The 16935-nt window shown below is 35.0% G+C and overlaps 1 protein-coding gene across 1 annotated transcript in view; it reads right to left on the reverse strand.

Moving 5' to 3' along the window:
• Window positions 1–429: 429 nt before the first annotated feature.
• The window catches only part of RRM2B (ribonucleotide reductase regulatory TP53 inducible subunit M2B), a 36062-nt gene continuing 19556 nt past the window's right edge, over window positions 430–16935 (reverse strand). Inside the window, 4 exon segments of the mRNA NM_001132472.1 lie at window positions 430–4214; window positions 8713–8826; window positions 9968–10072; window positions 14683–14816. Coding sequence (NP_001125944.1) covers window positions 4062–4214; window positions 8713–8826; window positions 9968–10072; window positions 14683–14816 — 506 coding nt within the window. The 3' untranslated portion in view covers window positions 430–4061.

Genomic DNA, 16935 nt, shown 5'->3' on the forward strand with positions numbered 1-16935 from the left:
GCACAATGGAGGTCAAGTTTACCAGGAAATCGTAGTAGGATTACCAGATAGTGCTGAGATAGGGTAATCATGAATTCGTAGAGAATCCAATTGCCTTGTTGTATGACTTCTTCTCTAGCAGCATTTGGCTGCTGGGGTGCAAATACTGGAAAAACTAAGTTGTTTCATTCAAAACAGACTTGGGGATTTTTCTAAATTTTTCTATGTATGGTAAAAAGCAGATAAGGGACAGAGTTGAGGGTACTAGTACGAGTGCTACTGCTAGTAATATGATGTTTGTGGAATCTCGGCTGGAAACAAAGACATGAAGAGAAGCTTATGGATTGAGAGAAAGACAGGTGAGAGAACTGGGGGTCTCATTTAATGTAAAAACTATGGTTGGGGCAATAGTTGAACAAACAAGTAAGTATTTATCTGCAGACACAAATAGTAAGTATATACATTCCTTTATTAGGGTAGCCCTTGCACTTATAAAGAAACCTTCCTCAAAAAGGAAATGTACAAAATGATGAAGCTACAATAGTTTATTTCCACATACTAAGCCAAAAAATAAGAAAACAACTAATTTATTTGAAAAAAACAAACAAACAAACAAATTCTGTACATGCAGGGTTGGCTTGATTGACCATAATGTATTTCAGCAAAAAAAATTTAGATACACCACACATAATAAAGCTTTCTATGTACACAGTAAATAGTAAATAACTTTGCTAAATGACCAGACATTTGAAAAAATGAAAACACAGTTGTAAAACAAAGTACATAGAATATTGTGACCTTATTTAACTGTACAAAAAGCAATCATTCTCTCCAGCCTTCCATTTTCACTTACATTTTCTTTAACAGGATGAAGCCCCAAATTGAAGGGATTAAATCCTTTCTTCCTAATGCCTCAGGAATATCAGATTCTCTTTCAAATCTTTAACTTTTTACAAAGGAGCAGAGCACTTAAAGGGAAATGGTGAGAAACAAAGAGATTTCAATTCTGTGCCACTCATCCAGATTCTGCTGGGGAAGATTTCCCAAGTCCACTATCAATTCACTCAACTTGGTTTAAAAACACAATACTTGATTGTAGGATTAATTTGGCTTTTATTTAGCCCATCTGCAGCTTTATCATTAAAAATCAGCTCCTGACATTAGCCCTTAGCTCAATATCTACAAATGAAATCTGGGAATTCTGTGACAGTGATGTTGGCACATTTAAATATAAAACGCAAAATGATTAATTTTTAAATATGCAAACTGCTACATTTTCTCAATAATCAATTCATGCACAAATAAAAAATGGCAATAGAAAAAGCAGAAAAATAGGGATGTTTCTAAATGAGACAATGAGACAATTATAAAAATTTCATATATTAATATCAGGACAAGGCTGGGGCCAGCTTAGTTGTAAGAAAAACTATTATTGTATATAATTGGACAGCAAAACCCAGTCCTGTCTAAAAGCAATGGATCAAACTGTCTTCTCAAGTCCTTCCTGGCCATATTTCTATGTGCTACAATGAAACATTTTTAATAAATGCAATCTATCATAGAACTACAAGTTTTTATATTCCTAATGAACTTAACTTTATTATAGCAATGATTTAAATACATGTGCTGTAAAAAAGAGAAAACAGTTGTAAACACACTCTTAATTTTTTTCTTTACCTGCAAGATAATATTTTTAAAAGATTACACAACTTCTTGATTCTTTAAGAACTAAGAACCAAAGTATTGAACATAATAAATAAATGTGCAACCTGGAGGCCTGGAAAAAGAGATAGGATACCAAATAACAAACCAGTGCATTAAAAATCCAGTATGTCAGTATTAAGACTTCTTCATCCAAATCCAGTTAGGTTTATTGCTATTATAAATAAGCTTCATATTAAGGCATCTGTCATTAACTATGAAAAAGATTTGGATTCAAAACAAAGGAATATACACTGTACAACTTTTTTTCTTTCATTCTGATGTCATTACAGATATTATCAGTTTTAAATGTTAAGTTTTTGTATGGCAATATATAAATATCTTTAAACATATTACCTGAATATAGTTCAAATGTTTCTCTATATTTTGATACTTTTAAAGTATATTCAATTAATGAGGAAATAGACAAAAGCAAATCAACATAGATGGTAAAGGACTAAATCTGAGACATTACAACCTCTAAAAAAAAAAATACTGTACAGACAGTGACGATGAGCAGATCTTGGCCAAGTCATTTAACTTCCCTGAGCCTCATTCTTTCCATCTGTAATATTTCAGTAACAGTTGCTCTGTCAAGCTGTTTTGAGATCAAATGAGATGATGTAAAAACACTTGGCAAACTGTGAAGCAATGCAAAAATTAATGGTATTATCATAGGCCAAAAGATCTCAAGTTTCTGACAGTCTCTCTAACAAATAAAGTTATGGCCTGCTCCTTTTGCATTCACTTGAGAACTCCCAGTTTTGATTAGACTGTTATGGAAAGAATGGAGCCAAAATTTATGCAAAGAGAAAATCTCTAAGTTTTAGCATCCAGAATTGTATAAAGTACAGTTTGTTGGGAATGGGAAACAACTGCTTGAAGGGGTATACAGAATACCAAATAATAATGTATTAAAAATTCAGTATTTCAGTATTAAGACTTCTTCATCCAAAGACAGGTCTAACTCTAACTAGGCTCAGGCTACCTCTTGATACTTACTAAAAATAAATGGGGCAGACTTCTCAAAAACCTTGGTTCCCGGCCTTTCATCAGACTCTTCTAGAGAAATCTCCTTTTCCCTCACCATTGGCTATCATGTAGCACAGTCACATTAAAAGAACTATCTCTTATAACAGCTCAAGAGTTTTAAAACCATAAAGAAACACAGCCTAAGTCAATTGCTGGTACACTATTCAGGCTGGTATAAATTTGAAATGATTCAATAATCCCTACCATGTTCTCCCTTTCTCAGTCCATAAGCCCTTCCTCTATGTATAAATGGTTCTTGGCCAGCTTTTTCCAATCTTTGTTCTGAGGAACACTAGCTGGGTGAGATGTTAACAGGTAAAAAACATCTGTGTTAAGTATGTTGGGAATACGCAGGGCGAGATAAATTTATGTACCACTGAACTGCTCAGTCTTTGATGTACTGACTGTACTTGCTAAAGAAGAATGAAGTGTTCAGCATTTCCCAAACTCATCTGACCACAGAATCCCCTTTTTCCCCCAACAAAATATCTAGAGGAGCTAATAGCTCTTAGAATATTCTTTGGAAAATGCTATTCTAGCCTGATTCTAAACATTCCCGGGCTAAATCTGGCAATAGTTATGTTTTTAATTTCTGAAGAAGAATCATTTTTCTTACAAGGTCAACTACCATGATAACCTCCTGGTTTCCACTCCATAAGTAGGCTTCCCAAAGCAACTAACAACTAAATTTTCTTTACTACATACTAAGGAATTCAAAGAACTTATTCTTGCGTGAATGAGAATTATGTTCTTTTTAAGGAGATACTTATATTCTTCCCCTAAGCATTAAAAATACAAAGATCTAATTCTAGATCCTAGGACCTAGAATCACAATTACTTTAAGGAAATGAGAGTATTTTATTACAACATCATTGCAATTAATATTATCAATGAATGATAATTAGTAGTGGTGCTAACAGTAGTAGTGTTGGTTACGCATTTATTTTTGCATCCTAATCCTGATATCCACTCTATGAATTTAGGACCTACTATTACTCCCATTTTAAAGATAAGTACACTGAGGTTTACCAAGATTAACTGACTTGCCAAGGGTCACACATTGGAGTAAGGGCAGAACCTTAAACTCATGTCTGACCCCTCACCCCATGCTCTTAACCACATAATGCCATCTTTTATTTCAGTGACAAGACAAAAGCGTTTAGGTCACACTCTTGTTGTTAAACAGGAAAATTATATAAATGCAAATTCTTTGGAATAGGTTTTGGATTTCCTTTTGAGCAAACCCCCAGTCCTTTAAAGGATATACTTAAAATTTTTTTTTTAAGCAGAGGAAAATAGACTACTATTTACCAATGACAAGTTTATAGAGTTTTAAAACGAGAGGTTTTTTAAAAATCTGCATCCAAGGTGAAGACGTTATCTGTGGTTTCTGCCATAACTGCAAAACGCTGATACTCCGAAACTCGTTTCTCAAAGAAATTTGTTTTTCCTTCTAAAGAAATGTTTTCCATAAAATCAAAAGGATTTTCTGCCTGAAAAACCTAAAAAGGAAATAAATATTATTAGACATTCTGAAGAGATCAAATTACATCCCACAATAAGAGCAAAGATGACCAAAACAGAGGTCAGGTTTCTCAAAACCTGTCTAGTCAGCTACAAGATCACACCATTCCCCTAAGACCCTGGAGGCACTCAAGGCTGACAAATTTTAAGATGACCCAAGATCAACCACTAATCTCCTCAAGAAACTGTACTAGCATCTCTGGTATTCTAATAAATAGAAAAAAAAAACACACAACTATTTCAGGAATTGAAATATTTAATACTAACCAATTGAAAATGTTCTCACAGCTTGAGATATCCAACACACCATGAGCATTTTTCATAGGTATTACTATTAGTCACACATACATGATACTATAAAATGTTAAATTAGCAACAATCTACTGTGGTTCTAAATATGTTTCTTAGTTTATAAGAGAACAGATAATCAACAAATTGTCATTAAGGGAACATGATCAGGGAAGACAGAATAAATGTTATCCATAGTGACTAGACGTCTCCAAACAAAAAGGGGGACTATGCTAACAAGAAGCTTTTTTACTGCTTCAGAATTCAAGAAGCAAGGCCGAGCATGGTGGCTCATGCCTGTAATCTCAGCACTTTGGGAGGCCGAGGTAGGTGGGATCACCTGAAGTCAGGAGTTTGAGACCAGCCTGACCAACATGGTGAAACCCCATCTCTACTAAAAACACAAAAATTAGCTGGGTGTGGTAGCAGGTGCCTGTAATCCAAGCTACTCAGGAGGCTGAGGCAGGAGAATTGCTTGAACCTGAGAGGCAGAGGTTGCAGTGAGCCCAGATCACGCCATTGCACTGTAGCCTGGGCAACAGAGTAAGACTCCATCTCAAAAAAAAAAAAAAAAAAGAATTCAAGAAGCAGACTTGGAGATACAGCTTGATGGAAACTGTGGGATATTTCAGTGATTCACAAGGAGTAATGAAAGAGGATTTCTCAATTTAGGAGTATCCCAGCAAAAAATATGAACACCACAGATAAACATATATTCAAGTAACCCAATTTTAATATGGGCAGGGTGTCTAAATAGACAAACTGATACTTCTTTAAAGGAGATATACAAAATGAAAAGATGCTCAGCATCATTATCCATTAGAGACATGCAAATCAAGATCACAATGAGATACCACTTCACACCTACTCGGATGGCTATAATTTTTTAAAAAACAGGTAATAAGTGTTGGTGAGGATATGGAGACACTGGAACCCTCATACAGGGTGGGAATATAAAATTGTGCAGCTGCTTTAGAAAACAGTCTGGTAGTTCTTCTAATGATTAAAAATGGAGTTACCATATGATCCAGCAATTTCACTCCTAGGTGTATACTTAAGAGATATGAAAACATGTCCACACAAAAATCTGTACATGAACGTTCATAGTAGCATTATTCACAATAGCTCAAAAGAGGAAACAACTTAAATGCCCATCAAATGGATAAATAAAATTTGGTATATCCATACAGTGGAATATTATTTGGTCATATAAAGGAATAAAGCACTGATACATGCTACAACATGAACGCACCATGAAAACATCATACTAAGGAAAGAACCACAAAAGGCCACATATTATATGATTCCATTTGTATGAAATAGAATATGCAGAATAGGCAAATCTACAGACACAGAATAAGCAAATCTACAGACCCAACAATTAGATTAGTAGTTGCCTAAGGCAAGGTGGGTAAGGGGAGGAAAGAGGAGTGACTGACTGCTAATAGGGACAGAGTTTCTTTTTGGGGTGATAAAAATGTTCTAAAATCGGTTGTTATGATGGTTGTACAACTCTGAGACTACACTAAAAACTATTGAATTGTACATTTTAAATGGATGAATTGCATGCTATGTGATTTATATCTTTAAATAAAGCTTTAAATATTTATGTATCTTTTTTCCAAAAACTCATATGCTGTGTGTGGCTGAGTGAAATTCTATGAAATTCTCCATCAGAAATTGTGTGTAAAAAGTGAGGGAATATTGGAGCTGTAATACACAGCAAGATACAGTGAGAGGGCACTGAACCAATAGCCATAGACTCACTAGATTTTAGAACTGAAGACTTCAAAAAATTAGATCTAAGTCATTCATGGCATGGACAAAGTAACCAAGACCAAACTAAATTAAGTGGCTTGTTTTTGGTGGGGTTTTTTTTTTTTTTTTTTTTTTGAGATAGAGTTTCGGTCTTTTTGCCCAGGCTGGAGTGCAATGGCACAATTTCGGCTCACTGCAACCTCTGCCTCCCGGGTTCAAGAGATTCTCTTGCCTCAGCCTCCCGAGTAGCTAGGATTATAGGCACCCACCACCATGCCCAGCTAATTGTTGTATTTTTAGTAGAGACGGGGTTTCACCATGTTGGCCAGGCTGGTCTTGAACTCCTGACCTCAGGTGATCCACCTGCCTCAGCTTCCCAAAATGTTGGGATTACAGGCATGAGCCACTGTGCCCAGCCTTATTATTATTTTTATTTGTAGAGACAGGGTCTTGTTATATTGCTGAAACTAGTGTGGAACTCCCGGGGTCAAGCAATCCTCCTGCCTTGGCCTCTGAAGTGCTAGGATTATAGGAGTCAGCCACAACGCCCAACTCCTACAAGTTTTGATACATAGTAATCATATTGTCATTTACTTTATATTTTCAATTAATTTTTATTTTCATTTTAAATCTTATTTTAAAGGAGATATATGTATATGCAGAGAGAGAGAGAAAGAGAGAGAAAGGGTCTCACTCTGTTGCTCAGGCTGAAGTGCCGTGGCACAATCTCAGCTTACTGCAACCTCTGCCTCCCGGGCTCAAGTGATCCTCCCAGCTCAGCCTCCCGAGTAACTGGGACTACAGGCATGCCACTAGGCCTGGCTAATATTTTGTAGAAATAGGATTTCGCCATGTTGCCTAGGCTGGTCTCAAACTCCTAGACTCAAGTGATTCTTCCACCTCAGCCTCCCAAAGTTCTGGGATTACAGGTGTGAGCCACCATGCCTGGCCTAAAGGATATATTTTTTAATCTCTAAGTAGATTAAGCTTTTTGGCAATTTTTAAATCAATTTCTATTTTTATTGCATTAAAAATCTAAGGCCTCTATAATTTTTGCTTTTTAGAATTTACTCAGATATTTTGAAGCCTGTGGAAAAACAAAGTTTTACATTGTGTTTAGATCTTCTTCTGCAGGAGGTGGCATGTTCTACATACCCACAGTTAGCAAGTTCCCAAAAGGAAAATTAGACCCAAGGGTCAGCAGTTTTCTAATAAGCAGCAGAACATGAACATGTGGATGTGAGGATATGGTAATGGGTTAAGAATAGCGAATTCACTGTAAGGCTTAAATAAGCAAATTCATTTTCTAATAACAAAAATATTGGTAAAAATTATGAACACAATTTCTTTTAATATACATAGTTTGTAAGTTTAAGAGATTATATTAATATAGTTATAATCTTGATTTCTCATTAATTAGTAAACACAGAGAGGATCTTGCAACTTAAACGTTAAAATGTAGTTTATCTTACCAAAAAAACCTACGCCCCACCTGACTCTTTCATTAAGTACCTGGGTGGTTATCAGAATATAATTCTGCTATATCTGCTAATACAACATTAGCAAGATAGGTAATGATTACCACAGCATCATAAATTTCATAAAGATTCTCATTAAAGACAATTTAAACTTACATTTTCATGACAAGAAATCAAAATCTGTAATTTCTAATTACCATGGTATAGTACATAGTGAATTTCTGTGTTTCACTTAAGTACAAAGTGACCATCTAGTGTGAGTTTATTATGTGTCTAATATTATTTTAAGTGCTTTAAGTGTATCAACTCATCAACAATTCTTTGTAGTAAATATTATTACTATCTCTATTTTATAGATGAGGAAATTGAGATAGTTAAGCAACTTGCCAAAGGTCACACAGCTAGAAAGTGGTAGAACAAGGATTCAAACCCAGATAGTGTGGCTGCAGGCTCCATGTCTTAAATAATGGGAAAACCGCACGTGATGAAATTCAGGTACGTTATCTCCGGTAAATGACAAAAATAACTTGAATAACTCTGTTCAAAGAGTTATATTATGACAGTTAATGTCTTCCTAATAACTATTCCCTATTTAAAAGTATTAACTCCCAAACCACAATATAGACACATGGCGATTTATATGAGGGTGAATATATATATGCATATTAAACCTAACTCCTTGAAAATAATCCTATTAAATAATACAGCTGCAATTATTGCAAAATAATTTATTGAGCTTATTAGTTCTAATATTTTACCAGCCTCCTACTTCAGTTATTAATTTTAAATTTCAAAGGATTTTGCAAAACCTTGTTCATACGAAACAAGTCTCTGTCATGGACATTTAAAAAATAGAATAGTATGTTACAAATGCTTTCAGTAAAATATATTTTAGGGTCCTTGCTTTCCTATAATATTTTAACTAGTAGTAACACATTTTTAAACACATTACCTTTGAGAATCCAAGTTCCACAAGTAATCTGTCAGCTACAAACTCGATGTACTGTTTCATCAAAATGCAATTCATTCCAATGAGGCCAACTGGCAAGGCTTCTGTTAAAAACTCCTGGGATGAAAACAAAAACAGAATAAAGTACAAACAAAACTATAAATATGTATTTTCCAAATAGAAAGAGGACGTTTGTTTTATTTCTAAGACTGATTTTGTCCAAGGAAAGTATATTAGGATAAATTCTTTCAATGTGGCAAATGATGTCCATATGTTTAAAAACATTTGGGGTACTACTATTCACATTTTTTCATGTTCTCGAAGAGCCAAAATAAATGGAAACGAACTACCAAATTACTGGATTTCTTGAAGTAGCAGATATAAGACTCGGATTCGTATGCTTTCTCAATAGAAAAAAAAGATACTTTGTTCTAAAATATCTGGAAAAAGATTCAAAGATGATCATCATGAAGAACATGACTATGGAAGAGAGCTGGGAAAGAAAGAAAAACTCAAAAAAGAAAATGAGAAAAAAGATTTGGGGGTTGGGAGATAAAGTGAGCTCCAACCATACTGAAAGACTATACAGTGGTAAAGTGTTAATAGAGGAAAAATAAAAATATATTAACCACTTGGATTTAGTTCTCAAAATGATTAAAGATACCAAAGTGCCTGTTATGCCTTTTTCCTCTTTCAATATACAAACTATGCCTGTTAAACTACTCATTGTTAACAAAAGTAATTTTAGAATGATAAAAACACATCCTAAGTAGAGCATCTAGCTCTTTCTAGTAAGAAATCCGTACATACCCTAACTTAATTGTTACTTTTCATTAACTTACTTATTCATTCTATAAAAATTTGTGTATGCTTCAAGCTAGGTACCTTGCTACGTTACAAAAAATACAAAACAAATAAAAAGTCATCACTGTTCTCCAGTCACTAAAAATGTAAAAATACAAAGCTACTATAATTAGCTGATCATGGCATAAAATTTGACAGAGATCAATAAGACAGAAAAATAGCCCTGAAACAGGTTTTGGTATACATAAAACCTTAATATAAAGACTGACTTCCTAAAGCAAATTGTAAACTGACATAATAATTGTAATATATCGTGTATTGGTATTGTCAGGCTGACCAGAATAAAATTGCTGGTATTTTTATTGACCTACAAAATTTCGTATGAGTCAATATAATAGTGGTACAAACATCAGAGAAAGAGAGATGCGCTAATTACACAAACTTCCTGGTTTACCTGCTCAATTTTGACAGCATCAACAATGATCTCCCTGACCCTTTCTTCTGAAGGCTTATTTACTAAGTATTGGAACATCAGGCAAGCAAAGTCACAGTGAAGTCCCTAAAAGGGAAGAAAAATGTCATTGTCAAATAACTTTTAATCAGCTATTTGCACACGGTGATGGGTCAAGCATTGTATAAAGTGGTTCTAGGAATATAATACAGAACTGGAAAATGGAAGAGGGGTTAATAGGACTAGGAACTTCCTTCAAATCTCATTAAATGCCAATACAATAACCTATAATAAAAATTTTCAATGCCAGCAAATCTTAGTTCATCAACATTATAGAAAAATTAATTTATGAACAAACAAAATCTGCAAATAAAAGCATTTTGGAAAGGAAAATAAAGCAAGAAAGCCTCAAATGAAAATTCATTAATTTTTAAATTTCAAAATTAAGGAATGATTGAAAAATAATGAGTAGTATTTAAATAACAGATGAAACTCAGATTTCAAAAATACAACATTTATAATTAAATAAGAAAGGCTCAAGATAAAAATGAATTCAGTTCTAATGAAAATGGAAACTGAGGTGGGGCTCGGTGGCTCATGCCTGTAATCTCAGTACTTTGGGAGGTCAAGGTGGGCAGACTGCTTGAGTCCAGGAGTTCAAGACCAGCCTGGGCAACATGGCAAAACCCAATCTCTACAAAAAAAAAACCAAAAAACCAATAAATAAATAAATAGAAGTAAATAAAAAATACCAATAAATAAATAAGAAAATGGAAACTGAACAATGATGAATATCACCTGAAGCCATACAAAGCAGATATGATCTTACAGATAACTCAACCAAAAATGAAAATAAACTTGTGAAATACCCGAGTATGGTTATACAAATGCAACAGAATCTTAAGTAATTGGAGAATAGGTGAAGGAGAGTCAATCTACAATAATCAGGACTCCAAAACACAGAATAGATAGTATAGAGCTAAATATTAAAAAAAAGAAAATTTCAAAAATTCAACATGAAAAAAGAGAGAGGTCGGATATAGAAAGATGGAATTCCCAGGCCGGGCATGGTGGCTCATGTCTGTAATACAGCACTTTGGGAGGCCAAGGTGGACAGATTCCTTGAGTTCAGGAATTTGAGACCAGCCTGGGCAACCTGGCAAAACCCCATCTCTACAAAAAATACAAAAATTAGTCAGGCATGGTGGTGCACGCCTGTAGTCCCAGCTACTCAGGAGGCTGAAGCAGGAAGATTGCTTGAACCTGGGAGGTCAAGGCTGCAGTTAGCTGAGATCACGCCACTTCACTCCAGCCTGGGTGACAGTGAGACTGTTTCAAAAAAAAAAGGGAAGAAAGAAGAAATTACCATCAAGGCTGAAAGATGTTAAAGTGTTGATGAAAACTGACAGGTAACTTATTACAGAAAGCAATACCAATCAAAATCCCAATGGAATTGGTGTGTGTTTGTAATTTATTTTAAAAGGCTTTAGAGCAGAAAAGAAAGGAAAGTACACTTGGAAGAGTCCCAAGCGGGCACAGAGGTCAAGTACCTAAATGGGATTGTTTTTAATTCAAAAGTTAATCTGGAAGGCTGGGCACGGGGGCCCATGCCTGTAATCCCAGCACTTTGGGAGGCCAAGGTGGGAAATCACTTGAGCCCAGGAGTTCCAGACCAGCCTGGGCAACACAGTGAGACCCTGTGTCTACAAAAATTTTTCAATTAACTGGATGTGGTGGTACATGCATGTAGTTCCAGCTACTTAAGGAGGCTGAGGTGGGAGGACTGCTTGAGCCCAGGAGGTCAAAGCTACAGTGAGCCAGGATCATTACCACTTGCACTCAGCCTGGGTGACAGAGAGAGACCCTGTCTCAAGAAAAAAAAAGAATAGAATAAACGGACAGAATCTTGTAAGAACACTTTCAAAAGAAAAGTTTCGATATTTATCCTACAAATTATTGAAATATATGAAACTATAATAATTAAAATGGTTTGTTATAGAATAAAATCTGATAGGTCAATAAGGAAGAAAAAATAGCCATGAAACTGATTTTAGTCTAATAAAACCTTAATAGATAATAAAGAAGACAGCGCAAGTCAATGAAGAAAGGATGGATTACTTAACAAGGCAAATTGGAAAAACTTCCCAAGAGTGTTTAAAATAAAATTAAATTCTAACGTATTCTTTTATTATATTTATGCTAAATCCTACTTTACAAATTCCAATTGCATTACAGAGTTAAAGGTTAAAAAACCAAGAAAAAAATATGTGTAATTAATTTATCTCTGGAAGTGGATTACATAAAATTTAAGGTTTTGTATGTTAAAAGAACAAAAATTAAAAAGCAAAGGATAAATTGGGAAAATGTGAAATAAATATAAGCAAATTTATATTTTATATTATATTTGTGCTATAAATATAACATATGCTATAAACGTGTACTTGTTGAAAGGACCCAATCAGTCACTGTACATTGGGAATAAACCAATGAACAAGCAAGCATGACCCCTTCCTTTAAGGATAATAGACTACTGAAGAAATAACCTTAAAATAGTGAGAGCACTCAGAGTTAAATAAGAAAAATGTTAATATTGCACCAGTAATAAAGGCAAAAGATAAAAGTAGGCAACTACAGAAAAAATACAGATGACTAATATCATTATGAAAAAAGTGTTTAAGTAATAATTAAACAATGCAAATAAAACCAATAATGAGATACGAATTACCCCTATCAAATTTGCCAAACATTTAGCAAATTAATCTAAATTCTGGTGAGAGTATGGTAGAAAATGTCCATACATTGCTAGGTGGGGCTGAAAATTGTTATAAAGTTACTGGAAAAAAAAATCTGCAAGTAAGTATGTATGAATGCTTTATAACTAGTAATTCTACTTTTTGTGATCAAGCTTAGGAAAATAATATAAAGGGAGGACAAAGCTTATATATATGTAAAGGTATTCATTTTACACTACAGTAAAACAAAAAACCTGGAAATAATCTAAATTTCTAATTATAAAAGTCAAATAAATGATTCATTCATTAGATTATATATCTAACAAAACTACTATTTTCAAAAGGTGCTTAATGCCACAGAAAAATGATTGCAGAATTTTGCCAAGTGGAAAAAGAACATCTCAACTCCTAAATATATTAATGATTAAAATATGTTTATATATCTAAATAGAATTAAATGTAGAAAAAAGTCTATAAAGAAATAGTTCAACAAAACAGTAAATGTAGTTCTCTCTGTGTTGAGATTAATTTTTTTATTCTCTCAGTTCTCTATAACAATCCTATATGACATTTCTAATAAAAGTTATTAAAAATTTAAAGACATGAAAAAGCAAAAAATAATTATATGAAGCATTTTATGGTATTTTAAAAAATACTTTCACATACACTATTTCATTGCATTCTAACAAAATGGTTAAGTTTTATAGTTGAAGAAACCAAGGTTCAGAGAAGTTAAGGATTAGTGTAGACAATAAATGTTAACTGAATGGCTATAATAGCCAAAACATTGAGAACAGAAAGATACATAAAACAAAGTCCCTGCACTAAGGAGCTTAAAGTCTAGCAGAAGAGGGAAAGAAGAAGTACAATACATGCTATGGACTCCAAGACATGGACAGGTTCAGGTTTCAAATGGATACATAAAGAAAAGAGTGGCCAATTTCACCTAATTGATCAGGAAAGTTTTGAGATGTCTCTTACGAGAAGGTAATCCAAAAAGGTTTAAAAATAATAATAATAAAGGGGGTGGTAAGGAAGATGGAAACGGTATAGCAGGCAGAGGGAGACCAGGCTTAGTTACTGATCGGATGTGGCTGAAAAAGAAGAAGCAATCTAAAATGATTCCTAAATTTAAATTAGATGATTGGAAAAGAAGGATAGAGATACTCAATGAAATACGAAAAACAGAAGGAACAACAAATTTTTGGAGAAAGATGATGAGTTTGATTTCTGAAATAACAGGTTTGAGATACCTGCGGGAACTTAAAGGAGAAAATGTCTAACATGCACTAGCATACATGGGTTTGGCACTTAGGAAAGAATATCTGGGACAAAGGGTAGGTTTTGGGAGTTATGAGCATTTAGATGGTAGCTGCTTCCATTACAGTAAACAAGATCAGCCAGGAGGGCATATACAGTGAAGGAGCAAGGCCAGCGCGGGAACCTAGGAGGACACTGATATTAAGAATGACCAGGAGACTGAGGAGAAACGGTAAGAGACACAGGAGGAAAATGCAGTGTCTTAAAAGCAAGACGACATGACTTCCTATTTTAATTACCAGGACACTTGTGTCACCACAGCATTTTTCAGGAGAAAGAAAAATAAATGGGCTGGGTACAGTGATTCATGCCTGTAATCCCAGCACTTTGGGAGGCTGAGGCAGGCAGATCGCTTGAGGCCAGGAGTTCAAGACCAGTCTGGGCAACATGGTGAAGCCCTGTCTCTAAAAAAATAAAAAATACCAAAATTAGGCCAGGTGTAGTGGTATATGCCTGTAGTCCCAGCAACAATGGAGGCTGAGATGGGAGGACTGCTTGAGCCCAGGGAAGTCGAGGCTGCAGCGAGCCATGATCATGCCACTGTACACCAGCCTGGGTGACAGAGTGAGATCCTGTCTCAAAAAAAAAAAAAAAAAAAAGAAAAGAAAAATAGATGAACATCAAATATGAATACAAATATAACTAGAAAAACATTCCATTCCTTACTTCATCTCTGCTGATGAGTTCATTGGAAAAAGTGAGTCCTGGCATAAGACCTCTCTTCTTTAGCCAGAATATAGCAGCAAAAGATCCTGAGAAGAAAACTCCTTCTACAGCAGCAAAGGCCACCACTCTTTCCCCTGGGAGACATAAAATCGTTTCAATTTTTGAAATATACTGCAAACATTTGCATATATATATATATATAACAATAAATACCACAACTGTTTGCAAAGAAACAAAATACACAAGTTAGTGCCATGGCCAAAGATCTCCATAGGAGAAAATACACCACCTCTACCTACTGGAGCAGAAAGGTATGCCTCCTTCAAATCCTCTGTCAGACGATGGACTTCTATAAGTCTTGGTGTCTGGACAAAGAAGGACCTTCCATACTCAAAACAAGAGGTGATTTACGTGTGCACCACACATGACTGTGAGTGCAGGTACATGCACATGTGTGCAGTATGTATACATATGTGTGTGTGTACTGGACTGGAGAGTAGAAGGTAGACTTTATGACAAGTGTCTTCCTCTGAAAGGAGGAGAGGTTGCTTAAGTTTATATTTTTAGAAACCTATGGTATCTTACAGACCATCTGCAAACATTTCAAAAACCATTGGCGTGTATCTGCAATTTTAAAAAATAGATAAACCCAACTGAGGATAATAAATATATCTATTAGATAAAATGTCCCCATAACATAAGCAAAAATACTGTTTTCTGCTAAATACAAAAGAGCCAATTTTAAAGATTACTCATTGTTAGGCAAGGACTTTGTAGAAATCCATCTCCTATTAATAAATTGTCTACAGTGGCATCATATCTGTAACATTACGCAGGATGATCAGAGCTCTAACCCAAAAGGTCATTCACAAGGTGCTTATGTCACCACACTGCATATGCCTGAGAGAAGTACTTATATATGTCTAAGGAGAAAGGTTTGGTCTATAAGACTGTGAGATACAGGCAGCTGAGTGCTTGAGTGCACTACAAACCTTTTTCATAGGTGACATCACGGTTTATACCTCAGTACATGTCACAGGACAACATACAAAGTCACTTAATAAACAAGTCCTGAACTGACTCAATGGAAACTATGTAAGTACTAGATAAGAGAAGACATTAAAATCCATTCTAGGCCAAGTGCTGCAGTGGCTTACATCTGTAATACCAGCACTTTGGTAGACCGAGGAAGGAGGACCACTTGAATGCAGGAGTTAGAGACCAGCCTGGGCAACATAGCAAAACCCCATCTCTACAAAAAATTTAAAAATTAGCTGGGTGTGGTGGTGCACGCCTGTAGTCACAGCTACCTGGGAGGTTGATGTGGGAGGAATGCTTGAGCCCAGGAGGTCAAGGCTGCAGTGCGCTATGATCACACCACTGCATTCCAGCTGGGCCACAGAGTGAGCCCATCTCAAAAATCATCATCATCATCACTATTCTTAAGATGAGGCTTGTCATTAGTTTAACATATAACTTACTGTACCTTTTATCTTACTATTAAGATAACTTATTGATACATTTTTAATTGACATTAAGATAACATCATAAGGATAATTATCTGTCAGGGAAGTAGACTATAATTAAATACAAACGTGAATAAAAGAAAAATTGATACTTTAATTTTTATTAGAGACAGTGTGGGGTCTTGCTCTTGTCACCCAGGCTGTAGTGCAATGGTGCATTAATAATTCAAACAGTCTCAAACTCCTGGGCTCAAACAATGCTCCCACCTCAGCCTCTGACGTAGCTGGGACTACAGGCGTGCATCACCATGCCTGGCTAATTTTTTTTATTTCTTTAGAGCTAAGGTCTCTCTACGTTGCCCTGGCTGGTATGAACTTCTGGCTCAAGCCATCCTCTCATCTCAGCCTCACAAGTAGCTGGGATTATAGGCATAAGCCACTGTGCCTAGTGGAAAATTGGTATTGTAACCATGCTATACATTAATGTGAATACTAAAGAATGAAAATCATAACATAGTTATAGAAGGCTATTCTTTTTTGGAGAAGATTAAAGGATTATAAGTGGTATATTTTACAATTTTTTGAGAACATATGTGAAATAAAAAGAGGGTTCCGGAACATTTCTCCTAAAAACTATAGTGAATGTAAAGGCCTCATGATTCATTTTAGAGAGGGGAAAGTCGGATACATTTTTAAGATACAGCTGACCTCTATGATGGCAATGTACTAAGATTGTGTAGCTAATATTTTTTGAGGCTTGAAATGAAATTTCATTACCTATATTAAG

Source organism: Pongo abelii, chromosome 7 (assembly GCF_028885655.2).
Source record: "Pongo abelii isolate AG06213 chromosome 7, NHGRI_mPonAbe1-v2.0_pri, whole genome shotgun sequence".
NCBI classification, from domain to species: Eukaryota; Metazoa; Chordata; class Mammalia; order Primates; family Hominidae; genus Pongo; species Pongo abelii.